The sequence below is a fragment of the Leptodactylus fuscus genome, chromosome 7 (genome assembly GCF_031893055.1).
Source record: "Leptodactylus fuscus isolate aLepFus1 chromosome 7, aLepFus1.hap2, whole genome shotgun sequence".
In the NCBI taxonomy this organism is placed as follows: Eukaryota; Metazoa; Chordata; class Amphibia; order Anura; family Leptodactylidae; genus Leptodactylus; species Leptodactylus fuscus.
Window position 1 is genome coordinate 146,308,818 of NC_134271.1, and position 27,794 is coordinate 146,336,611.

At 43.8% G+C, this 27,794-nt stretch overlaps 1 protein-coding gene across 1 annotated transcript in view; it reads right to left on the reverse strand.

The window, feature by feature from the left end:
• LOC142213422 (Fc receptor-like protein 5) overlaps window positions 1-22,708 on the reverse strand; it is a 126,976-nt gene extending 104,268 nt beyond the window's left edge. The window contains exons 1-7 of the mRNA XM_075281738.1: window positions 22,678-22,708; window positions 19,703-19,723; window positions 18,976-19,230; window positions 18,302-18,562; window positions 15,010-15,294; window positions 14,598-14,879; window positions 4,063-4,338 (exon numbers count right to left, since the gene is read on the reverse strand). Coding sequence (XP_075137839.1) covers window positions 4,063-4,338; window positions 14,598-14,879; window positions 15,010-15,294; window positions 18,302-18,562; window positions 18,976-19,230; window positions 19,703-19,723; window positions 22,678-22,708 — 1,411 coding nt within the window. The remainder of the gene's footprint in view (window positions 1-4,062; window positions 4,339-14,597; window positions 14,880-15,009; window positions 15,295-18,301; window positions 18,563-18,975; window positions 19,231-19,702; window positions 19,724-22,677) is intronic.
• Window positions 22,709-27,794: the final 5,086 nt, after the last annotated feature.

Here is a 27,794-nt window from a genome sequence, read left to right on the forward strand (position 1 = left end):
TGGATATAAAGTAAGAAATGAGTGTTAGGTCATCCAGCCTAATCTAAGCTAAGACATTGGGAGAATCTATTAAGACTGTTATTTCCTACATCAGTCTTAATAATAGGCCCCAAAAAACAGTGAGATCTTCTAGAATTATTATGACACTCTGGACTCACATGCACTGATATGAACCAAAAAAAGAAATACATGCCAGTCAGGAACTTCCATAGATTTCCTATGCAACTTTCACCAGTTTTCTAAACCTACTTTAGCAACTGAGGTGAAGAAAGGGGGATGTGACACATCATGGATGCAGGAAATGGCTGTCCATCAAAAAATTGCCATATTAAGACCCATTCACACCAGAAAAATAGCAGATATGGGTTAATACATTCCCCTCCATGTAGTGCACTCTACTGATGCTGTAAGTTAAAAAGAAAGTTCTTTGGAACTCAAAGGGTTCCTGTAGGTCTGACCTATAAAAAGATATGCACTGCTGAAAAAAAATGGTTAACACGAGGAAAGTGATTCATTACTTAAGGGTTACTGATGGCAGATCAGACAGCCATGTAAAGAAAACATACACAACTGAAAGAAAATGATGAATAAAGTGATTTTTGACACTCAAAGGGTGACCTGACCAGTCAGACAATGGACAGTCACAGTACAGTATAGAACTTGTTCCCCATTCCTATTATCTCTTTCCCTCTGTCTATATTAAATACACTAACTAATCCCGGCACCAGAATTCTCTCCTATTTTGTAATAGAATAGCAAGTTGTATATTTTTCACACTATTATTGCTTTGGCAATGCTAGTATTCTCCTTGATTTTTTTTCCTGCAATATGGCTCCTCTATCTCTGTGAATAATCTAATATAGCGCAGATGACATCATCAGTGTGACCTCACCTCCACCACTCATGATTGGCTATCTGGGTGATGATATAAATGGTATGACAGAGGCTCTCAGGTGAGGATACCAAAAGCCCATCTAGTATTGACCAAGTGATTCTTCTACTCTGTGCTCTTCTTCCTCATGTTACATGTGGTGATGACCATTTTGCACTCACAAAATTGAGGTTTCTCTACAAACTATATTTTTTGCAAATGGATTGAATCCAGGTCATTATGATCCCATTGGCCCATCTCCAATAGCTGACATGTAAAACCAAGAGACCAAATAAGGATGAACAATCTAATCCAAGATGGATGATGGAGGAATATGGAGAAAGATGAGTTACAAATACTTACTTTGGGGCCTACTAATCATGTCAATATCCGTATCAGTAACATGAACTTCAGTAGAGTCTTCATTGTCAGTGGCTGAAAAGGAAAAACCCAATAAGTATTAACTTGGAATTCTAGTAATAAACCATTGCTAGGTCATCCATGTCATCTCCAACTTAAGCTGGCCTAAGACAGTCTTCCGCTTCAGCTGTCTGGAAATGATTGAGTTGAACGTTGCGATCTCTGTAGACAGGTGGAGATGTTATTGGGATCAGTAAACCTCACTAATAGAGATGAGCGAACACTAAAATGTTCGAGGTTCGAAATTCGATTCGAACAGCCGCTCACTGTTCGAGTGTTCGAATGGGTTTCGAACCCCATTATAGTCTATGGGGAACATAAACTCGTTAAGGGGGAAACCCAAATTCGTGTCTGGAGGGTCACCAAGTCCACTATGACACCCCAGGAAATGATACCAACACCCTGGAATGACACTGGGACAGCAGGGGAAGCATGTCTGGGGGCATAAAAGTCACTTTATTTCATGGAAATCCCTGTCAGTTTGCGATTTTCGCAAGCTAACTTTTCCCCATAGAAATGCATTGGCCAGTGCTGATTGGCCAGAGTACGGAACTCGACCAATCAGCGCTGGCTCTGCTGGAGGAGGCGGAGTCTAAGATCGCTCCACACCAGTCTCCATTCAGGTCCGACCTTAGACTCCGCCTCCTCCGGCAGAGCCAGCGCTGATTGGCCGAAGGCTGGCCAATGCATTCCTATGCGAATGCAGAGACTTAGCAGTGCTGAGCCAGTTTTGCTCAACTACACATCTGATGCACACTCGGCACTGCTACATCAGATGTAGCAATCTGATGTAGCAGAGCCGAGGGTGCACTAGAACCCCTGTGCAAACTCAGTTCACGCTAATAGAATGCATTGGCCAGCGCTGATTGGCCAATGCATTCTATTAGCCCGATGAAGTAGAGCTGAATGTGTGTGCTAAGCACACACATTCAGCACTGCTTCATCACGCCAATACAATGCATTAGCCAGTGCTGATTGGCCAGAGTACGGAATTCGGCCAATCAGCGCTGGCTCTGCTGGAGGAGGCGGAGTCTAAGGTCGGACCTGAATGGAGACTGGTGTGGAGCGATCTTAGACTCCGCCTCCTCCAGCAGAGCCAGCGCTGATTGGTCGAGTTCCGTACTCTGGCCAATCAGCGCTGGCCAATGCATTCTATTAGCCCGATGAAGTAGAGCTGAATGTGTGTGCTTAGCACACATATTCAGCTCTACTTCATCGGGCTAATAGAATGCATTGGCCAATCAGCGCTGGCCAATGCATTCTATTAGCTTGATGAAGCAGAGTGTGCACAAGGGTTCAAGCGCACCCTCGGCTCTGATGTAGCAGAGCCGAGGCTGCACAAGGGTTCAAGCACACCCTCGGCTCTGCTACATCAGAGCCGAGGGTGCGCTTGAACCCTTGTGCACACTCTGCTTCATCAAGCTAATAGAATGCATTGGCCAGCGCTGATTGGCCAATGCATTCTATTAGCCCGATGAAGTAGAGCTGAATGTGTGTGCTAAGCACACACATTCAGCACTGCTTCATCACGCCAATACAATGCATTAGCCAGTGCTGATTGGCCAGAGTACGGAATTCGGCCAATCAGCGCTGGCTCTGATGGAGGAGGCGGAGTCTAAGGTCGGACCTGAATGGAGACTGGTGTGGAGCGCTCTTAGACTCCGCCTCCTCCAGCAGAGCCAGCGCTGATTGGTCGAGTTCCATACTCTGGCCAATCAGCGCTGGCCAATGCATCCCTATGGGAAAAAGTTTATCTCACAAAAATCACAATTACACACACGATAGAGCCCCAAAAAGTTATTTTTAATAACATTCCCCCCTAAATAAAGGTTATCCCTAGCTATCCCTGCCTGTACAGCTATCCCTGTCTCATAGTCACAAAGTTCACATTCTCATATGACCCGGATTTGAAATCCACTATTCGTCTAAAATGGAGGTCACCTGATTTCGGCAGCCAATGACTTTTTCCAATTTTTTTCAATGCCCCCAGTGTCGTAGTTCCTGTCCCACCTCCCCTGCGCTGTTATTGGTGCAAAAAAGGCGCCAGGGAAGGTGGGAGGGGAATCGAATTTTGGCGCACTTTACCACGCGGTGTTCGATTCGATTCGAACATGGCGAACACCCTGATATCCGATCGAACATGTGTTCGATAGAACACTGTTCGCTCATCTCTACTCACTAACATTATAAAAATTATAAAAATTCATCTCAACACTTTTTTTGATCCAAAGAGATTGTGAAATGTTTTTTTTTATTTTGGATTGGACAATTTGGTTGGTCATGATAGGGATTATGGCCTGAAATATATTTATCCTTTACCAATAAGATAGAAAATAACCTAAGTTATGAATAACCTAACTGCAGATATAAGAGGTAGTCAGCTAAATCCTGAATCCTCTGGATGTAGCTTTACCATTGTGAATAGCTTCTAATACTGTAGGGATTGTAGGGTTATAGGTTGGACTTGATGGACTGATGTCTTTATCCAACCTCATCAACTATGTAACTATGTAATAAAGAAATATAGAAAAAAATGGATGGCAATAATGACATTTTCTATTACCTGTTGTTGGCTGAGGGTTCTTATTGGATGATCGGCGTCGATAGTAAATGTACAATACAATGAAGATGATGACGATGAGTAGTAACAGCCCCAAACTTCCAGCTATTATGATCACTAGAGAAGAGTCTTTAGATTCTGTAGAGACACAATGTATCATTAGATAATAGATAACATAAAGGACAAACACAGGAAGATAGAAACGATTTACCTTGTACATGAAGGTCCTGACTCCTCTTCTTTATCTTGCTGTTCGGTGTCTGTATCTCACATGTATATGTCCCAGAATGTTCCTCCGGAATGAACTGAACCTCATATTTATTATCAGAGCTGAATCCCTGAACTCTCTCGCCATCTCTGTAGAAGACATACTGCAGCTCTGTACTCCATCTAGGCTCAGTAAGATTTGTGTCACATATTAGGGTTATGATATCTCCATCATTGACCAACTCTGGAGATACCTTCAGCACTGGAGGAGAGAAGAGCTCTAGAAAAGAATGAAATAATCCAAAGATAAATGTGAAGACAAATCCCAAATGAAGAGACAGATGGAAGAACGATCAAGGTCCAAAAATGTAAATTTTAAGTAAAAGTCAGTTTTAATATTCGGAGACTTTTAACTCTACTTCTGATCAAAATTTCTTGTTGAAACTTTTATATATTGTCACCAAACATTCAAAAATGTTGTTTTTAAAGTTTCTAGGCTTCATCCTCAGAAAGACTATCCTTAACCTTGTCACCAGAGGGAAGTTTGCTGAAGAAGTCCCGTGCAGCCTGACCACAGAATTTCTTCAAAACCTCGATCATTCTTCCATCTGACTCGTCAAAAACAAAGGAGAGGAGTTGTGGTGGATAAATAAGGGAAAGGCTTCTATTTTTATAGCATGGAGGGCTACTCATATGGAGAATATGGGGAGGGGGAATTGACATTAGTTGAATGTTTTGCTGTTTATACGTTAAAACTTTAAGTGAAACATCTAAAATTACTAGTGGCCGGATCACTCTACTACTTCCCCTACTCACACTGCAGGAGTTACATTCCTATCAACAATGTCATATAACCTAGCACTGTCATCACTGCCATCTCCTGGATCAAATGTAAGTTTATAGCTTAAGCTAACTGGTGTGTTTTACCCAATACTTTACCTCACCTTATGTGCATTGTATGATCAAGGGTGTATCCTTAGTGTTCACCACTCATTGCTCCAGTTCCTACCCACTTTGATATCTAGCACTAGTGGTTGGGCTAATGACTTAGTCCCTGTTTCTGTCCATCTGTATTCTTTTCTCTTTTTTTCTCCCTGCATAGTGCACTTAGTTGCTGATCCCTCATATGTGTAAAGTTTATAATCATGTAATGTACGGAAAAAAACAAACAAAAAAAAACATTCTTATCCTTAAAAGCTGAATGCTAGATATAGTTGCCTATGCTTGAAACTGGTATAATATTATATGATAAGATATCTAATGCATCCAGGATGGGTACAAGGAAAACAAATACTTGGCTTGCTGCCAGAAGATAGCTCCCCAAGTTTACCACGCAGGACCGGGAGTAGCTGGCTATATATGGAACTGCTTAAACTGTTTCTGTTTGATTGAGATGTACCATACCAATCAGGAATGAATATGAAAACTTACGTTGATATTATATCACTTCCTTTCTCTGCTACTCTTTAACCCTGTATTCTCAATAAAAAGTGCTTCAGCACACAGTCTTTGGTTGAGAAAAGAAATGCCAATGCATAGAGTGGTGTGAGTTCTTTAGCGCCTGGCACTCAGCCTAAATAATTAGGACAAACAACAGCTACCTGGGATTATTGGTCAATTATTCATAAACTATTCATGAACGACTATGACCTTATCATAAGGACTAGAATAGAGTTCGACCAGGATTGCTGTTATCACTTTATGTAGACCCAGAGATAACTCTGCTATAAACAACCAGCTGTTAGGATTGGGTCCTGCAGGTTGCTATCATAGCGCACAGCGCCACCTGCCAGTCAGTCTAACCATCCAGCTTTCACCTTACTGAGCATGCTCAGACGTATTGGAGCTGCTCACAAGTTAAGTGCCATTTCTCCCCTACTGAGCATGAGCGGTGAGGTCATGGCCGCCGCCCCTATTGGGCGTGGACTTCCCTTTAAATAGTGTGAGCCGATGCCCACCGGGTGCTCACACTTTGACTAAAATCACTTCAAAGTCCACAGAGTGAATGACAGTAGTTTGCAAGGATAGGCTCCAGTACTCAGGCAGGTTTAAGACTAGGCCTCTGTGTGGGGTTCCTCTGCTTCTCCTGGGTGCTGTTAGGTAGGACCTGTAAGCCCTGAACTGTTAGAGCTACACCAGGTCTAGAAGTGGTAGCCGCCGTTCCAGCTTGTAGATCTGCGGCAGGTATGTTCTCTGAGATAGCCTATGTGTTACTTTCTGACATCATGTATGGCTCCTAGCTGTGTGCGAGAGCATGGGTGTTTGATGGCTCTAAGCTGTGTGCAAGAGCATGCAAACTCCCCTGTCAACTCCAAGCTGTGTGCAGGAGAATGTTCTAAACTTCCGTGGTGGCCCCTAGCTGTCGCAGGGGGTAAATGTGTGTGTTTGCTGGCCTGGGGTGAGTGTTAACCCTTGGCAGCCATGTGTGTTTCACTTGTACTGGTGCACCTGGCCAGTGAGCTGAACTGGCAGGGTTTTAGTTGCACCTTGTTCACATGGAGTGTCGCACAGTACACACTGTTCACATTAATTACCATGCTGCAGTGTCTTTGCAGTAGTTTACATTGAATTCAGACATACAGCTGCCCACCATTGGGCCTGTGGACCTCGCTGTAGTGTTCTACAGACTAGCGGTTCTGTCGTGACATACCGCCGCCCACTGGGCCTGTGGACCTCACTGCAGTGTCTTGCAGCTAAGAGGTTCTGTAGTTTTAAAAAAAAAATATTTATAGATAGATAGATAGATAGATACACAGAACCGTAACACCAGCATAATGTTCACTCATGAGTATGCTACGTGCCAGAGATGAAAGCCAGGAAGTAGAGGGGGAGCTTAAAGACTTTAAGGTCCATGACTCATTTCTTCTAAACTGAAATGTGTCAATTTGTGATGGTGATAACTCTGAGACACACTAATTTTATTCAAGTGGTTTTGAGATTGTGTTTTCGTGACACATTGTACTTGACGTTAGTGATAAACATTGATCAATATTTTTGTACTTATGTATAAAAACAATAGGAACTTTTTGGGGGAAAGAAAAACAAAAATTTAAAAATGTGAAATGCTCTGCTTTTCAGACAGTCATGCCAGCCAAATAAATTTAAATAATTTTATCTGCCATATCTCTGCTTTATATCGGCATCATCATTTAATCGTCCTTTAATTTATTTTGGACGTTAGACGGCTTACAAGTGTAACAGCAATTTTCCAGATTTAAGAAAATTTCCCAAATTAAATTTTTAGGCACCACTTCAGTTCTGAAGAAGATTATAAAGGCCTATAAATTAGAAACATTCCCCTCCCCCCCTCCCATAAATCACCCTATAATTTGAAACAGCATTTGGGAAGTTTGTTAACCCTTTAAGCATTTCACAGAAATTAATGGAGGTGAAATTTAGATATTTCAATTTTTTTTCATTAACCCCTTAGCGACCCTTGACGTAACTGTACGTCATGGGTCGCATGGGGATGTATGGAGCGAGCTCACACGCTGAGCTCGCTCCATACACGGCAGATGCCGGCTGTATAATACAGCCAGGACCTGCCAATAACAGCAGCGGTCGGTGCCCGAGCCGATCGCTGCTGTTAACCCTTTACACACTGCGGTCAAACGTGACCGCAGTGTGTAAACGGCGCCGGCGGCACGGGCGCCGCCATGTTTCCCCGATCGCCGCCCTCCTGAACGTCACATGAGGGCGGTGATCGGTTGCTATGACAGCCGGAAGCCTATTGAAGGCTTCCAGGCTTGTCTCTGCACTAGATCTATTAGACGATGCCAGAGGCAGCCTCTAATAGAAGTGCTGGGATTCTGCTATTCACTGCAGTACTGTAGTATTGCAGTGAATAGTATGAGCGATCAGACCCCCTAGGTTTCAAGGTACCTAAGGGGTCTGATCATAAATGTAACAGAAGAAAACAAAAGTTTTTAAAAGTATTAAAAAAATAAAAAAAAATATAAAAGTTCAAATCACCCCCCTTTCCCTAGATTAGCTATAAAAGTAATTAAAGAACATTAAACATAAACATATTAGGTATCCCCGCGCTCCAAAATGCCCGAACTATTAGAATATTAAAACATTTATCCCGTACTGCGAACGGCGTAGCGGCAAAAAAATAAAAACAGCCAAAAAGCGTTTTTTTTCAACACTTTGCCTCCTATAAAAAATTGAATAAAAAGTGATCAAACCATCAGATCTTTCCCCAAATGGTATCAATAGAAACGTCATCTTGTCCCGCATAAAAAGACACCACAACCAGCTCCATACATGGAAATATGAAAAAGTTACAGGTGTTAGAACATGATGACACAAAACATTTTTTCTATTTTGCAAAGTTTATCATTTTTTTTAAAAGTATCAAAACATTTCAAATACTATATAAATTTGGTATCACCGCGTTCGTACTGACACGTAGAACACAGGTAACATGTCATTTGTACCAAACAGTGAACGCTGTAAAAATTAAACCCATAAGAAAATGGCGCAAATGCATTTTTTCTCCAATTGCACCTCATTCTGAATTTTTTTCCAGCTTCCCAGTACATTGCACAGCATATTGAATGGTGCCATTACAAAGTACAATTTGTCCCGCAAACAATAAGCCATCATGTGACTCTGTGAACTGAAAAATGAAAAAGTTATGGCTCTTGAAATGTGAGGAGGGAAAAACGAAAATGCGAAACCAAAAAATGGCCTGGTCCTTAAGGGGTTAATATATTCATTTTTTTACCTAAAATTAACATATTCACGAGGAATTAAAGGAGAAAATGTATCTCATAGTTTGTTACACAATTTCTCCCCAGCACAGAAATCCCCATGTGAGTGTAAACTGATATTTGGGCACACAGCAGTGCACGGAAGGGAAACAGCGACACTAGGTATTTGCAAAGCAGATTTTGATGGAATAGTTTTCAAGTGCCATGTCTCTTTTGAAGATCCCTAGATTACCAATACAATGGGATCCTCCAAAAGTGACCCCACTTTGGAAACTACACCCCTCACAGAAAGGGTATAGTGAGCATTTTGACCCTACAGCTGGTTCACATTTTATTAACATTGGGATACGTAAATGAAAAATTACTGAAACGTCACATTATCTCCAAAGTTTTCATTTTCACAAGGGGTTAAATGAGGAAAAGCCCCCCACAGTTTGTTACAAAATTTCTCCTGAGCGCTATTTGGCTCCATTTTGGACACTACACCTCTCAAGGAATTTATGAAGGGTATAGTGAGCATTCTGACCTCACAGATTTTTTTTAGCATTGGAACATAAAAATGAAAAATTACTTTTCAAATAAGCCACCCATTTAGCCCCAAAGTTTTCATTTTTACAAGGGGTTAGAGAAAAAAAAAAACACAGCACAGTTTGTGAAACAATTTTCTTCTAAACATGGCAATACCCCATATGTGGTCATAATCTTCTATATGGGTACATGGTGGGGCTCAGAATGGAAAGAGCGCTATTTGACATTTGAATGGCAGATTTTGCTGGAATATTTTTCAGGTGCCATGTCGAATTTGTAGAGCCCCTATAAATACACCCCTCAAGGAATTTCTTAAGGAGTATTATCATTTTGAGTCCAATAGTGCTTCTCAAAAATTAATGAACAAAGTAAAAATTTAAATTTTTAAATATGCCATTTCGGTGCTCAATATGTTGTGCCCACTTTGTCATCAGAGACCTGCACTCCTAAAACAATTAAGTGGGCTATCCAGGGGACAAAAAAGTTATATATGTGGATGTAAACTGCTGCTCGGGCACACATCAGGGTTCAGAAGTGAAGGAGCATAGATTTAGGGGGACTTTGTTGTTTTTGTAAACATGACATGGCATCCAAAAATCGACAATCCAAATCTGTGCTTCAAAAGCACATAGCACTCTTTCACATCTGCACCCTGTCGTGTGCCCAAACTGCAGTTTATGCCCACATGAGTTAACCTACTGTACCCAGGACAACTTACTTAATGATGCCATATGTGGGTATAAACTGCTCTTTAGGTATAGAAGGGAAGGAGAGCTGATTTGGTTTTTGGAGCACAGTTTGGTTTTTGGACATCTTGCCACTTTTGCAGAACCATCAAAGTGCCAATAAAGTGAAATCTGCAGAAATGTGACCCTACTTTGGAAACTGCACCCCTCAAGGTATTTATCAAGTACAGTGTTGCATTAATTGAAATTAAATCATTCTTCCCTTCTGTACCTTGCCGAGCCCAAACAGCAGTTTATGCCCAGTAGAGTGGAAGCAATTGAAAGGTATAGGCACGTTTCAGAATCAGGAGTGGATGTCAGAGACCAAATCAGAAACCAAACATGAAACACGGAAACAGGCCAAGGATCAAAGTCCAAATAGACACATCACAGGCAGAATCAGCATACAAAAGAGAATGCAAAAATAAGCCAAGGCACCAGTATGAAGCAAACAAAGACAACAAGATAGAGCCAAACCAGGAAGTAGTACAACAATTAGTCGGCGCCTGTGTCAGGAAAGAGGGGTATTATATAGGCCTCCTCAGCTGCTAATTGGGGCAACCCAAGGAAATTTTGAAACTGTAGATGTGAAGGAGTGCTATGTGGCTTTTGGACTGCAGATTTAGATGTTTGGTATCTGGACACAATGTCAATATAGCAAAGCCTTTACGTTTTCAATAAAGTGGAAATGCCCCAAGCAGTGACCTCTTATGGAAACCTGCACCCTTCAAAGCATTTATCAAGGGGTGTAGTGAGCATTAATATCCCAGGCGGAAAGGCAAAGCAGAAAAATAAGCCTTGCAGAGTGCATTGGAAACGCCAAATTCCCTACAAATTCCCACAGTAGATCCTATGATTTAGGGGGGGGGGGGGGTCACTTCTGTTTTTTTTTCCTTGTAAGCTCTAAATCTGGTTTGTACCCTGATATACTACACTGAGGAAACTGACCTGTGTGATCTGATTCTGCAAATAAGGTAACTGTGTGCCACCCCTGTGTGAAAACCAGAGTGAGAGTCTGGCAGCCAGGCTCTTGGATAGATGGGGAACATTTATTGTAGATAGTTCTCAGCCAAGAAGGTTTGTTTTCGTTTGTGCCTTTGTAAAGACAAACTGTGCACCTGCAAGTGAATAAATACCAAACTTGAGTGCGATCCAATCTCTGTGTCCCTGTTTCCCACACTGCTTCCAGGTATCTACCTAAACGGTTCCCCACCTATGTTTCTTCAGATGCAGGCATAAGTGCAGTGAGACATACACAGGCTGTGTGTCCTGGTAGCTGACAGCGCTGAAATAGCGTGCCACAGCTATGGAGGAAGTAGTGAAATAGCTGATACTGGTCAATCAGCAGTTGCAGCAGAGACATGTAGAGGCTAATGCAGTGCAACAGGAGACCAACCATCTCATGATCAAACAGATGTCAACTGGTCACTCAGCAAAGCCATAGCGGGACTCCAGAAAAGAAATCTGTAAAGCGTTGGCCAAGATGATGTCAGAGGACAATGTAAAGGCCCATCTGACTGGGTTTGAAACAGTCAAAAACTGTGAGAGGCTTCCAGGGCAGCTCTGGGCCGAGGTGTTGACATCTTTCTTGGTCGCCGAGCCTCAGCAAGCCTATTTTGACCTGAGTGAACAGGATGCATGTGACTACCAGTGGGTGAAGGCAGAGATCCTTGACTGGGTGTGGACCAGTATATTAGGACTCAAAGAGTCCACAATTGGGAATACCAAGAGGCATTACCACAGATGACGCTAATGTACCACCTTGAACAATTTTTCCATTAGTAGCTCCAGCCATAGATGTTGACCCCAGCCCAGATTGTGGAGCGAATCATCATAGACCGGTAGCTGATGGCTTTACCAGGTAAGATCTAGCAGTGGGTGTTGCATGAAGACCCAACTAACGCCAGTGCATTGGTGGAACGCTACTGAGCTACACAATCCCTCAAGAAGGACCCCCCCCAGTTACCGCAAGACCCCAAAGCCTTGAGGGCCAACATCTGCTTCAGCTCCCCAGAATAAGATAGTGAACAAGGGGAGGAGGGGAGAGACTGTCATCTGCTAGCTGTCCCTGTGCCTTGGAGCCCATGGACTGCAGCCTGGTTCAAAGGGTGTCCCTCTATGTTGCCCCTGCCTACACTGCCACCACCCTGGACACTGCTGACGAGCATCACCTATGTCAAGTGACTGTGGCTGGGCGCCCAGTGGTGGCACTACTGGATGACCCTCATTAATGGGTCCTGTGTTGACCTTGGGACTGTCACTGGATACACAGTCAGGGTACTGTGCATACATGGAGATATAAGGGACTACCAAACTGTAATTGTCTCCATTAAGACCCCCTGTGTAGAGAGGCGGCATGAGGTATGGGTTGTCGAAAACTTACTCCCATGATCTGATTCTGTGATGGGACTTTCCTCTGTTTTGGACTCTTAGGCGGGGAAAGCAAGGGTCAGAGGATACAGCCCCAAAAGTACCACAAGTATTGTCTTGTCAGGTCCTTGAGCTTGAAGCCAATGACTGGGACTCTAGGGTTCCTGCCATAGGGGTGACCATGTTGGGAGAAAATGGTAGCTCTGTGTTTCCCCTAGAAGTAATGGTAGACAAAGACGAAGCAGCTAGTACCAAACCTAAGATGTCAGATTTGGAGGTGTCCTGTGATAACTTTGGTTCTGCACAACTCCAGGACCCCAGTCTACTAAGGGCCTGGGAGAATGTTATTATCATCAATGGTGTGTCTCCCGCATACATGACAACCAGGAGTTGTTAAACCAAGTTGACAGGGTGCGAAGTGAGACCTTAGAACAATTACTGGTACCCCAGCCTGATCGCCGGTGCTAGAGTTAGCACATAAGCATATGCTAGAGGGTCACCAAGGTGCCCCAAAAATGCTGGACCACATATTGCAGCATTTTTATTGGCTGGGGGTATATCATGAAGTTAGTGTTTTGTGAAACATATCCGGAGTATCAGTTGCATGCCCCATGGCACATTTTAGAATCCCTCTGGTACCTCTGCCCATTATTGAGGTGCCCTTTGAAAAGGATTGCCATGGACTTGGTAGGTCCTTTGTTTAATTCCGCTCGGGGGCATGAGGCATCAGCATATCTTGGTAGTCATGAACTTTGCTACCTGATATCCTGAATGGGTGTGGCAAGTCGAGAGTGGCAGAGTGGCAGCCTTATGAAGCCATACAGAAACCCAGTGGCAGAGTGGAGATTGCAGCAGTGTGAGGAGGCCATACAGTCACTCAGTGGCAGAGTGGAGGTAGCAACAACCTTATGAGGCCATACACTGACCCAGTAGCGGAGTGCAGAGGTGGCAGAAGCATGAGTAGGCCACAGTGGCAAGTTGATATAAATGTGGAGGTAGCAACAGCCTTAGGAGGCCATACAGTGACCCATTGGCAGAGTGTGATAAGGCAGCATGGATCATTTAATCTGTTGCATCAGGCATTGGTGGGTTTGAATCTTGGCAGATTCACAACTGATTCATCTTGGCAAAGCTAAGTCTCTCCAAATTTTGGTTGGACAGGTCCGTTCTCCTTGGTGTAATTATGATCATCGCCGCACTAAACACCCACTCTGATCACACACAACTGGCCGGGCAGGACAGATTTTCCAGGGCAAATTTGGCCAGTTGCGGCCACAAATCCAGTTTGGCTGCCCAGAAATTCAGTGGATCTTCCATCTAAGTATGCAACCACCTGCTGGTTTAAGACCTGCTCTGTGTCTAGCTGCCGATGAGCAGCTTCTTCACTATGCGGGTGAAGAAAGCTGCTCATCAGCGACTCTAGGCTCAGGCTGCTGCTGATGGAGCCGATACTGCTTCTGCCACCCCCTTCCACAGGTGCTATGGGACTGCAAGTTGAGCGCTCAGGGACCCGCTGGTTGGACATACGAGAGGATGGAAGGTGGGAGAATTAGAGAGAAGGGAGAATTATTTTTAAGGAGGGCTTTTTGTTAAGGGGGAACTGTTATATATAAGGGGAAAATTTTTATTTTTAAGGGGGTATGTAAAACTGGGGGTAACTAGAGACAGACATGTCACCTTCCGACTACCCCCATGGTATAATGTCCTCATCCAGTTGTCCCCAGTTTGATGTCCCCATCCTGCTGTCCAGTTTAATGTCATCCTCCCAGTTTAATCTGCCCTTCCAGTTTAATGTTCCTCTTCATCTCCCTCATTTTAATGGCCCCTCTATCTGCCTCTAGTTTAATACCCCCCTCATCTGCCCCCAATTCAATATCCCCCTTCATCTTCCCCCAGTTTAACATAATAAAACACTGATACTCACCTCTCCTCGCTCCCTTCTGCTCTGTGCAATGCCTGGGGTCGGATCACACAGCTCTCTGCCCTGACATAGGTATGCACGGTACACCAATACAATTGTGAGTGTAGCTGTCCTGGGCAGAAAGTCTGGTACCCGGATCTGGGGGCCCCACAAAAATAGTGCCCTGGCAAATGCACCATTTACCTTATAGTTAAAGCAGTCCTGCCTGACGCCGTCTACTTACAGTGCTTGAGTATGTTTCATCAACAACATAATACAAGGTAAATCACTGAATACTTACCTTGTACCCGTATGTTGTACCCATCACTGAGCTTCATTGTAGAGCTGATCATGGTTTTTACATTACATGTATAATTCCCAGAATCCTCCAGCTGAGCAGACTGAACCTCATATTTATTAGATGGAGAAGAATCCTGAACCTTCCATCCATCTCTATAGAAAGCAAACTCCAGTCTTGTGGTCGCTCTGTATAGACTAAGAGTCGTGTCACATGTCAGGGCCATGGGATCTCCTTCAGTCACTACATTGTTGGTCACAGTAATGATTGGATGTGAGAAGATCTCTAATAATGGAAGGTAGAGATGGGAGAAAGTATTATTTATAGTGATTTACACCAAAAGTACATTCATTCATGTTCCAGATACAGTAAGAAGTTCTCCCATGTAGAAGACATGACCATTGTCTATACTCACCTCCTATCTGGATTATTGTCTCTGCACTTCTCTTCCTTACTCTGCCATCTGTAGTTTCCACCTCACATGAATATTTCCCAGAATCCTCCAGCTGGACATTGTAGACTTCATAGGTATCACTGACACCAAATCCCTGAACAATCCCTCCTTCTCTGTAGAAAGCAATCCGCAGTTGTGTATTGTGTCTGGGAGGAGGAGGGAGACTTGTCTGACATGTCAGGCTCATCTTATCTGTAGTAATAACTGGTTGTGGGGTCACTGATATTGTTGGAGTCGTGAACAGATCTAGAAAAAGAGAAAAGTGATGACAATATATTACTGGACATGGTAGAACATTGTAACATTTGTAAAAATTGGACATCTTTATACACGGACACTAAAGAACACTACATGGTGTCCTATTTAAAATCATGCAAATTGTATAACGGATACAGCTAGTGTCCGATGCAAGTGTTGTGGCCCCCGGCTCCTAGGTGGCCCTCTCTGCTGCTTGGTGGTTTAGTCAGTTTTCAGTCTGCCATGCTAGTGTAGGAAATTACACTGGAACCCCTCTCTCATTATAGATTGCTGTTCAACATTATGTTAGACTCAGAAAGGAGAGAGAACATCATTGCACGATGCATGTTGGAACCATTGGCAGAACAGACTTACTATTCATACAGTACAGGCAGACAGGCACTATACTGTAAAGCGAGCACACAGGCAAGGGCATTCAGTATCAGGGGCCTGCCTCACAGTCTCTTGGATGTCAGCAGTGCTAACTGTGCAGGACAATGATTTGTCAAGACATAATGCACCTTCCTCACTGACATCATCAGGTCTTTGCTTCTGTGGCCTTGTTTACATTAGCGCCCGGAGTCTGGCCAGAGAACAGAGCGATCTGGTGGCTACACATGCTAACCTATCACAGCTAACACACCCGGAGCCTTGGTATTTTCGATTGTTGCATTAACGTAGAGGCTAACTATGCCTCTTCTGTATGCATCCCTAACCCCCCTAGCTTGAGGAGGATATAGATGGTGTCTTTATATTAACAAAAACTAAAGGTGGCACCTCCTGGATTGACAGTATACCAGCCAACACCTGATTTTACCCATATATCATCACTAGAGATGAGCGAGTAGTTAAATACTCGATATTCGTTTCGAGTAGCCCCTCAATATTCGACTACTCAAATCGAATCCTATTATACTCTATGGGGGAAAAATGCTCGTTTCAGGGATAGGCAACATTCGATGAAATTGAACTTACCAAGTCCACGAGTGAGGATCGGGCTGGTTCTCCGAGAAGTCTTCTCCGCGCAGCGTCCCCGCGGCGTCTTCCGGCTCTGAATTCACTCTGCCAGGCATCGGGCCTAGGCAGAGCCGACTACGCATGCCCGCACTACAAGAAAATGGCCGCTTACAGTCAAAGCGGCCATTTTCTTGTAGCGTGGGCATGCGCAGTCGGCTATGCCCAGGCCCGATGCCTGGCAGAGTGAATTCAGAGCCAGAAGACGCCGCGAGGAAGCTGCGCGGAGACTTCTAAAGGAAGGAGAAGAACCAGCGTTGATTGTCCAACTGTATAGCATTCCACCAATCAATGCCAAAGCATCGTATTTTTCCATTCGAATAGCAAGTGGTGCTCAATTGAGTACCAGTATTTCGAATACCGTAGTGTTCAATTGAATACCTACTCGATCGAATACTACTCGCTCATCTCTAATCATCACACTTGGCATGTCCATGTCACCACGGTGGCCCAATAACAGGCCCCAATGGTAACCCTAGGTGAATTATGTCACAGAACAGCACCAGATTCTGCAAAAAAGAGGTGAGGAAAAGGGAGTATATATGTTTTTTCTGTTTTTCAGTATCATGGGATTTGTAATAAAAGGCCAGAACAGGAGGCTGCAGATGTAAATGAATGCCAAGCATGTCAGGTGCTCCAGAGAAGCCAGAAATCACTCAAATCACTGCTAAAGATATTTAGGGACACTTATTAACCTTATTAATAGCACTAGGACAAATCTTATAAATAATTTTTTTGCCCAGAAACCCCCTTTAACCCCATATAGTTATGTGTAAGGTCCTGTGCAGATCAACTAACACTACATTCATGCTGCACTGGTACAAATATACTATAAACTTATACCTGCATATACGTTCACCCCGGGAGAACGGTGCAGGAAGCTGGACTGTCATGGTGACCTTATAAGCACTAGACCTCCCAGGAGAGGTGCACAGGGTAATAGGCAGAGTCAGACAGATGTGATGCCAGTGGCAGTAAGGAGACACTAGCAGGTACCTGGGCTGATTATGAATGTCAGTACTCCTCTCCAACTAGGAGCTGGAGCCCAGGGATTAGCTGTAAGGAAGGCAATGTCCAGGCCAGGATCAGTAAAAGTAATCACTGCTTTATTTTAACAGGCATCTACTGGTTCACTTGTCCTGTAGCAGTGAGCTGTGGCATAGAGGCTTGTAGCTGGCTGACACCTTCCCATATATTAGTAGAGAGTGTAAGATTTCTGCAGGTCCAGCTTCTGGTCCGCTGCAGGAGTTCAGTTACCTTGTGGAGGTAGGTGCAGGATGCCAGGGTTACAGCTCTGCTTAGCCTGATGTAATCCTGTCTGTTTACTGATAGTGATGGAGAGACCTGTCACAGCTTCTCTGCCCTGCTGCTGCTGTGGCACTTCATCACAGCAAACAGTGTCTGACACACAAGATGGCTACTGCCACACTACTACTTACCACTTTTTGCTCCCTGGCTGCTTACAGAATACTACGTCTTTTCTCTGTTATGACTATTCCCTATTCCAGCTACAGATCCACCCATTATACTGTGTGGTGCTACAATTAACCCCATGGAGACCACAATGCACCTGGAAAAGTGATACCAGAGAACAACATCTTGAAAACATTTCACAAATGAATACAGTATGAACATGGCAACATGTACAAACAATCATAACATGTGAGGCACCTTTATGGGAAAATAACCATTAGTAACTCTTGTAAAGGGATTACACATATACTGCACAGCTGTGGGGCTCATCCTCTACATTATAAAGTATCTGCACCAGATATCTGGGAGAAATCCAGACTGAATGGAGAGTCCCATGAGTTTGATAACCTCCCATTCTCTGCTGCTGTAATGCAGTTTATTGAAGATTTTAATGAATAAAATCTCCTGCAAATCTGATCTTATCCCGACTTATCAGTATTTACAGACGACATATCAGGAGATGAAGTTACTCCAACTATATTGTACAAATGCTGCAGAATAATTCCCATATACATGAGCCGGGACTTACCTTGTACAGATACAGAAACTGCATCTTCATATGGGTTATATCTTCCATTATAGTAGACTCCCTTTGTACATCTGAATGTCCCAGCAGTTGTCTTGGTTACATTACTAATATAATATTCTGCATTATCCCTCCAGTCTCTAATGACTGTGTTATCTTTATAAAATCTTGTTCCTCCTCCATCGTATCCAGGACGGTGGTGGCATCTTATATATATGTCATCTCCTTCATAGACATATAGAGGGGTCTGCAGGATGAGCCAACCTGTAATATACAATGATATAAGATGAGGAGACATATATGATCTCTTATCAGTCTGTGTGTGATACAACTTATGTGGCGCCACATTAAAACCCATTTGTTTTAAAAAAAAATGTAAAGCAAACCACCGGTGTCTGTATGCATTTTCTGCATCGTGAAATAGGTTTTTTTTGCACGGACACAAAGTTGGACATCTAGGACTCAGTGTCAGTGCAAAAATAACTGTTTCATGGTGGAAAAGCTGCATGTGGACATAAAAAACATTAAAATGAATGGGTTTTTATATTGACCATCGGCAAGCCGTCCCTATGCAGTTTTTCTGGGACTTAGGCTGAATCACGAGGGACAGATCAAGTTGCAAGTGTGAATGTCACATTACCTTGTCTGTATATTTATGATCTGGTAGATTTACTCACCATTACTAACCTCCAGTCTAGCGGGGTCACTTATTTCTCCAGGTCTGCTCTGACATCGGTAATATCCACTGTGTGATGCTACAATGGATTTTCCATAGTATACTTGTGTACTTGTATAGTCTCTGTCTCTGTACCATATATAATCCATCCCCTCTCCTATAGTAGATCCCACATCACAGGTCATTGTTATCTGCTCTGATGTAAAGATCTTCTTGTAGTCTGGAGTGAAGGTCACCGCAGGTCTGATGGCGGCTCCTATAAGACATCATGTGTCATACAGAGGAATTGTAGACATAATATCCTGCACATTCTTCATATTCTTCATATTAATAGCACAAATGAAGATCCCAAAATGTACAGAATTTACAGTAAATATAAAAATAGCCATCATTATATTGTTTACATATATCCATACACTGAGCAATTCCATATTTATATCACATACATTGTGAGAGAGAACATCAGCCAATATGGGAGAACCCCGCGTCTTCATGGAGCGTTATTTTACTTTGGAGTAAAGACAAGGAAATGTACAACTATTATAGAATTATTCCAGATTGGTCCTTGTAATGGCAGTTTATCTGTGTGTTATATCAAAGTGGTAAAATAGTATAAGGATGGAATAAACCTCCAAGTGGGTTGTGTGACACAAGTGACATCACTATTCTCTGTATATAGGGGTCAGTATTACAGGATAAAGCATGGAAGGACAGATCTGGTCACTTACCTTCTTGTAGGAGAACCAGCCCTATAAACAGAATAGAAGAAGAGTTATCAGATATAATATAGTCCTGGTACATTTCTACATTGGAGGATATTACAGGTTAGGGGCGCCTTTAGAGTAAATGTATAACAGATTATTACTAGAACCTAATAGACTTATCTCTACTAGAGATGAGTGAACAGTGTTCTATTGAACACATGTTCGATCGGATATCAGGCTGTTCGAGATGTTCGATTCCATATGGACACCACATGGCAAACTCCAAAAAAATTTGATTCCCCTCCCACCTTCCCTGGCGCTTTTTTTGCACAAATAACAGCGCAGGGGAGGTGGGACAGGAACTACAACAACGGGGGCATTGAAAAAAATCGGAAAAAGTCATTGGCTGCTGAAATCAGGTGACCCCCATTTTAGACGAATAGTGGATTTCAAATCCGGGTCATATGAGAGTGTGAACTTTGTGACTATGAGACAGGGATAGCTGTACAGGCAGGGATAGCTAGGGATAACCTTTATATATGTGGGAATGTTATTAAAAATAACTTTTTGGGGCTCTATCGGGTGTGTAATTGTGATTTTTGTGAGATAAACTTTTTCCCATAGGAATGCATTGAGCAGCGTTGATTGGCCGAATGACATACAGAAGACGTGCAGAGACTCAGCAGTGTTGAGCCAGTTCTGCTCAACTACACCGTGTGCCGGTCGGCTCTGCTGTGCGAGCTCGGCACACACTCAGCTATGCTGATTCTGTATACTGATTCTGTATACTGGCCAATCAACGCTGGCCAATGCAGAGCTGAGTGTGTGCCGAGCTAGCACAGCAGTGCTGACCGGCACACGGTGTAGTTGAGCAGAACTGGCTCAACACTGCTGAGTCTCTGCACAGCAGTGGTGAGTGTGTGCACTCGCTCAGCTCTGCTGCATCACCGCATACCCATAGGAATGCATTGGCCAGCGCTGATTGGCCAGCCTTCGGCCAATCAGCGCTGGCTCTGCCGGAGGAGGCATAGTCTAAGATCGCTCCACACCAGTCTCCATTCAGGTCTGACCTTAGACCTCCTCCGCAGAGCCAGCGCTGATTGGCTGGAGACTGGCCAATGCATTCCTATGGGTATGCGGTGATGCAGTCGAGCTGAGCGAGTGCACACACTCACCACTGCTGTGCAGAGACTCAGCAGTGTTGAGCCAGTTCTGCTCAACTACACCATGTGCCGGTCAGCACTGCTGTGCGAGCTCGGCACACACTCAGCTCTGCATCACCACTGGCATTGGCCAGTGTTGATTGGCCAGTATACAGAATCAGTATACAGAATCAGCAGAGCTGAGTGTGTGCCGAGCTCACACAGCAGAGCCGACTGGCACAGCTAGCGCTGATTGGCCGAATTCTGACAGGGATTTCCATGTAATAAAGCAGCGCCGCACCTCCCATGAGGCGACCTGAAGCAAGCGCTTCAGGCGGCGCTATGCCAGGGCCTCAAGGAGGGTGGCATTTTTGCTAACCTAAGCTGTCCTGGACTGGCTTAGCACCGAGCGGTGGTTTGGGGAGGCCACTGGAGCAGCGCTGCTCCAGCAGCCTCCCCTCACGCTCAGGCAGAGCGCAGGCAGTCTCCGGGCCTGCTCTCTGCCGGCGAACGGCGCTAAGCCACGCCCCATTCTATTCGCCATGCCCCCTTCGCTAAGCCACGCCCCCACTCTGCCCCTCCCCCGGCGGGGGCGGCTTTCTGTAGTTCGCCTCGGGCGGCGAAAGGGGAAGGATCACCCCTGTAATAAAGTGACTTATATGCCCCCAGACATGCTTCCCCTGCTGTCCCAGTGTCATTCCAGAGGTGTTGGCATCATTTCCTGGGGTGTCATAGTGGACTTGGTGACCATCCTGAGACGGATTTGGGTTTCCCCCTTAACGAGTATATGTTCCCCATAGACTATAATGGGGTTCGAGACACGTTTGAACAGTCGAACAGTGAGTGGCAGTGAATCGGATTTTGAACTTCGAACATTTGGGTGTTCGCTCATCTCTAATCTCTAATAACTACAACTTTTTGTGACATATAGTAGATACAGAATACACATTCACACTAATGTTACCTTATGACGGAAGCGTTTTGATTTTCACTTTTTTATTCCTCGATAAAGATGGGTGAACTGACTCGTACCCAACCGCGTTTGATGGGAATATCACAAATTGTGTATTATAGCAAATCCAAACAATTGGACAAACTGAAAAGGCTGCTGCTACATGCATTATGGTAACTTATTATACACAGGGGTCACTTCAGTCCCCAAAATATAATAGGTGGAAGCCCAGGAGGGGTGGGAAAATAATAATAAAAAAAATATATATTTATTTTAGAAGCTGAACGTGCTCCTGTCCAAGTTGCTGGTGCGGCAGTCCCTCCATTTTCAAGTGAACTGATGGCTTGTGCTAAGCCAAAGTGTGTATTACTTTTTGAATATTTAAAAAAAAAATCCCTGCTTGCTGTCAGTTTATATGGACATTTATTCTATTCCATGGGGTGACCTGTAACCTAATGGCGTCCATCTGACACAGGTAAGTACATGACTGGTTATACACATACATGACATGATATAAGATGTGCCCTGAGAGCTCTGGAGAAGATCAGGACAGGTTCAGCCTCCAGTGATAGAAACAACTGACTAATCTACTGCCATGTGATAGTGGCCGAAGTCTATTCTATTAGTAGGAGAATAGTGACAGTGTATTTACAGGAATATAATAATCTCCTCAATACTTCCAACCCCGAGCTACAAAGTCACAAGAAACTGAACATATCAAGGAAGTTCTAAGAATATTCACAGCTGACATTAGACCTGTGCACAGCCGTATAGAGGACATAGGAGGGGAGACTTGGGGTGTAGCCCGGTAACTTGTAGTAATGTCCGGGATTTATAGGAGATTATTAACCCTTTCTTATAATTCCCCATCACAGACTGAAAGACACGAAGATCATTGTACTTACAGAGTAATAAGATGGACGTCTCTGTGGACATGATGGATGGAGACAACGCTGCACAGCCCAAAAGGGGAAGTGGATTTCTGCAGAAACTTCCTCTAAGTTACACAAAGGAAGAACAAGTATGGTGCAATGGTCATGAAATAAGTTATCTCTCTATATTATAAAAATGAATTTCTGTCTGTCTGTTCTCTAATGCGAACCAAACGACTGGACCGATCTTCACCAAATATGGTATAGAGATACTTCAGATATCCAGGAAGGTTTAAGACGAGACTCCAACTCGCTCAGACATATCGTTGCTGAGATACAGCATTCCAAACACAGTGCCCCCCCTTAGCCAATACAAACCTGCAAGACTTTCACTCATATTCCAACTGCAATACACACGGTCACTCCACATGCACAATACAACCCTGATATCCAAACTGAGACACACGCATCAGAGGATTAGATACACAGATCAGCACACAGTATCACACGCCAGAGGATTAGATACACGCGTCTGCACACAGTCCCACAAACCAGACGATTAAATACGTGCTTCTGCACACAGTTCCAGATGCTGAAGGATTAGATACGCACGTCTGCACACGGTTCCACACACCAGAGCATAAGATATGCACATCTGCACACAGTACCACATGCCGTAGGATTAGATACGCGCCTCTTCACACAATACCACACAGGGGAGGATTAGATACGTGTATCTGCACACAGTATCACACTTTGGAGGATTAGATACGCGCATCTGCACACAGTACCACATGCCAGAATATTAGATACATGCATCTGCACACAGTACTACATGCCAGAGGATTAGATACGTGTGTCTGCACACAGTATCACACTTTGGAGGATTAGATACATGCCTCTGCACACAGTACGACAAGCCAGAGAATTGGATACACGTCTCAGCACACAGTATCACACGGGGGAGGATTAGATAGGCGCATCTGCACACAGTACCACATGCCAGAGGATTAGATATGTGCATCTGCACACAGTACCACACAGGGGAGGATTAGATACGCGCATCTGCACACAGTACCATATGCCAGAGGATTAGATACGCGCATCTGAACACAGTACCACACGCCAAAGGATTAGATACGCGCATCTGCACACAGTACCACATGCCGTAGGATTAGATACACGCGTTTACACACAGTTCCACATGCCGTAGGATTAGATACGTGCCTCTTCACACAATACCACACGGGAGGATTAGATACATGCCTCTACACACAGTACCACAAGCCAGAGAATTATATACGCATCTAAGCACACAGTACCACACAGGGAGGATTAGATATGCGCATCTGCACACAGTACCACACGCCAGAGGATTAGATACACGCATCTGCACGTAGTATCAAATGCTGTAGGATTAGATATGCACGTCTACACACAGTTCCACACGTCGTAGAATTAGATACGCGCCTCTTCACAGAATACCACACAGGGGAGGATTAGATACATGCCTCTGCACACAGTACCACAAGTCAGAGAATTAGATACGCGTCTCAGCACACAGTACCACACGCCAGAGGATTAGATACGCGCATCTGCACACAGTACCACATGCCGTAGGATTAGATACGCGCGTCTACACACAGTTCCACACGCCGTAGGATTAGACATGTGCCTCATCACACAATACCACACAGGGGAGGATTAGATACGCGCATCTGCACACAGTTCCACACACACCAGAGGATTAGATAAGCACGTCTGCACACAGTACCACATGCCGTAGGATTAGATACGTGCGTCTGCTTACAGTTCCACATGCCAGACGATTAGATATGCACATCTTAACACAGTTGTACACACCATAGGATTAGATACACGCGTCTGCATACAGTACCACATGCTGTAGGATTAGATATGCGCATCTACACACAGTTCCACACGCCGTAGGAGTAAATATGCTCCTCTTCACACAATACCATACAGGGGAGGATTAGATACATGCGTCTGAACACAGTACCACACTTTGGAGGATTAGATACATGCCTCTGCACACAGTACCACATGCCAGATAATTTGATATGCGTTTCAGCACACAGTACCACACGGGGGAAGATTAGATACGCGCATCTGCACACAGTACCATACGCCAGAGGATTAGATTCGCGCGTCTGCACATAGTATCACATGCCGTAAGATTAGATATGCACGTCTGCACACAGTTTCACTTACCGGAGGATTAGATACGTGCCTCTTCACACAATGCCACATGGGGGAGGATTAGATACACACATCTGTATGTGCATCTGCACACAGTACCACACCAACAAGGATTAGATACTTGCGTCTAAACACAGTACTACACAGGGTAGGATTACATACAGCTTTACTACAGGTATCCATAACAACTGATCACAGGTTTCTCACTGATATCCAAAATAAGATACACATAATTACATGACGCTTATGGACATACACACAAACAACATACAAAATACACCAGTGCAAAATTGGACAATTCTTATGGGGCCACTACACAAGCATAAAATGTAATATACCTGTGCGAAGCCGGGTCCTCTCTCTAGTAATTTTATATTTTTCGGACTATAAGACGCACCGGTTTTAGAGGAGAAAAATAGGGAAAAAAAATTTTCAGGCAAAAAATGGTAAAATATTTAATGTATGGGAGTTGTAGTTTTGGAACAGCTGCAAGACCACATTGACAGGTGACCCTGCAGCTGTACGGGGATGTATAGGGCGTTTTTTTTTTGTGGGGCCAGGTGTACTTTTTAGTTATACCATTTTGGGAAATGTTTATTGCTTAGATCACCTTTTATTTAATTCAGAGGCAAAACAGAGAGAAAAACCCTGCGGTTTAGCACTTTTGATTTTGACGTTCACTGTACATAAAAATATTAGTAGACCGGGCGTTTTCAGACACAGGGATACCTAATGTATATGTTTCACAGTAATGTTATACTTTTATATGTATTCTAGGGAAAGGAGGTGAACTTTTATTTATTTTATTTTTTATTATATTTTTTTTAAGTGTTTTTTTTTTTTTTTTTCTTTTTACTATTTTATTATCCCCCGCCTAGGGGGCTTGAACCTGCAATCATTTGATTGCAAGTCCCATAGACGGCAATACAAGTGTATTGCCGTCTATGGGAGATTCTATACATTACAATCGCGGAGGGTCATAGACCAGCCGCCATAGTAATATATATCTATGACAGGCCTGGGAGCCTTCATTAGGCTCCCGGCTGTCATCGGAACAGGTCGGCTCCTGCGGCCTCGCCGTGCAGGAGCCGGCCTGCATCACTAAAGGTATGGGGCCGGTGGGGACCGGCCCCGGGGCTAACTAACTGCCGGGACCTGCGGAGGAGGAGCGGATTTACAGCATGGCAGCTCCTGCCGCTGAAGAAAACCAGCGGTGGCAGTAGCGCGGCAATCTGCAGGCCCCGGCAGCTAAGACCGTCCCCGGCATCTGCTGTAATAGACCGGCGGATGCCGGGGAGTGTCTTAGCTGCCGGGGCCTGCAGATTGCCACGCTCCTGCCGCTGGAGAAAACCAGCGGTGGCAATAGCGCGGCCATGCTGTAAATCCGCTTCTCCCCCCACATACAGACTATAAGACGCACCCTCATTTTCCTCCAAAATTTTGGGGAAATTTTGCGTCTTATAGTCCGAAAAATACGGTAAATTGATGTTATCAGAGCCGGTCCTGGATTGGTTGATATCATGTATGTTACCGCCCTTCATGTGGTCAGATAATGCTTAGAGTAATCCTAAATCCTATACACTATGGAGCACAACAATCCTTACTTTATGGTGTCAAGTATCATTTCCAAATAGTTGCACAAATAACAATGTTATATATAAATACATCTAATCAAAAGGATTCTAAAGATGCCAATGTAATATGATAAGGAACCAAAATTAGAAATTAGAAAACCAGTTTGTGATAAGACAGATTTGTAACAAATTTTACAAAAATCTCAGGTGCGGCTGAATCCAAAATTTTGGGGTTCACCACCGTTGAATTTTTATTATAGTCTTGGTCTCTTCAGACCCCAGAATATAATAGGTGGGGGCCCAATGGAGGTGCACAAAATAACTGAGCTCTGATCCCATATCCATCTCTCTCTAGCACCGTTCTTAAGCCTCTTTTGGCCTCCTGGTTGGTTGACGGCACTGGTACCGGGGGACCAAAGTAATGATGTTGGTAAATCCATTGAGCATTGTGAATATACAAATCTCATAAGCTTCAACCACCATTGAACAAACCATAGGAACATCATTTAGCCAACAGAAGAGAATATTCTGCCCATAAGAGGGGACAATGTAACAGCATCAGACATTTTGATAATTTTGGCGCGGTATAAAACTGTCCAGCCTAAACTGTACAGCCTAAAACTTAGACACTATTAATAACTCTGCTCCAATGTCATCACTCACTGTCCTCAGTAGGGGTCACTATGTAAATCCCCTGTCATTATATATTTGGAGTGTTGGGAGAAACCCACACAAACATGGGGAGAACATAAAACCTCCATGCAGATGTTACCATTGGTTATATTAAAGCCAATCTGAAAAAAATGTCTGCTTCACATCACTTGTCTCATTTCCCGCACTGTTCCTATGTACTTGTGTGTGTATATATGTGACTCTCCAGATATTGTGCTGTATCTGCCTGATGAAGGCTCCTTAGTTGTAGAGGAAGAAGATCATTGTACTTACAGAGTAATAAGACGGACATCTCTGTGGACATGATGAATGGAGACAACGCTGCACAAACTAACAGGAGAAGTTGGTTTCTGTCAGTATCGTTCTGTATGTGTATCAAAGGGAAGGAAAGAGAATTGGAAATTCATAGTCCTTATATCGTAATGTCTCTGCATATACAGTAGAGGTGCAGACCTGAAATGTGTCTTAAGTGCTGGACTAAAAGGAGACATTGGTTTCTGGAGATATTTATAGAAATTGCTAGAAGAAAGGAAGGAAGAAGATACTAAAATAGTTACTGTTATTAAACCAATGGTCACTCTGGTTACTGGTACAGGACAGAATTCTCCACCGGAACGTACAATAATATATAGCAGGGAACCCCAAAGTGATATATCCACCAAGTAATGGCCAATCTTTAAAATA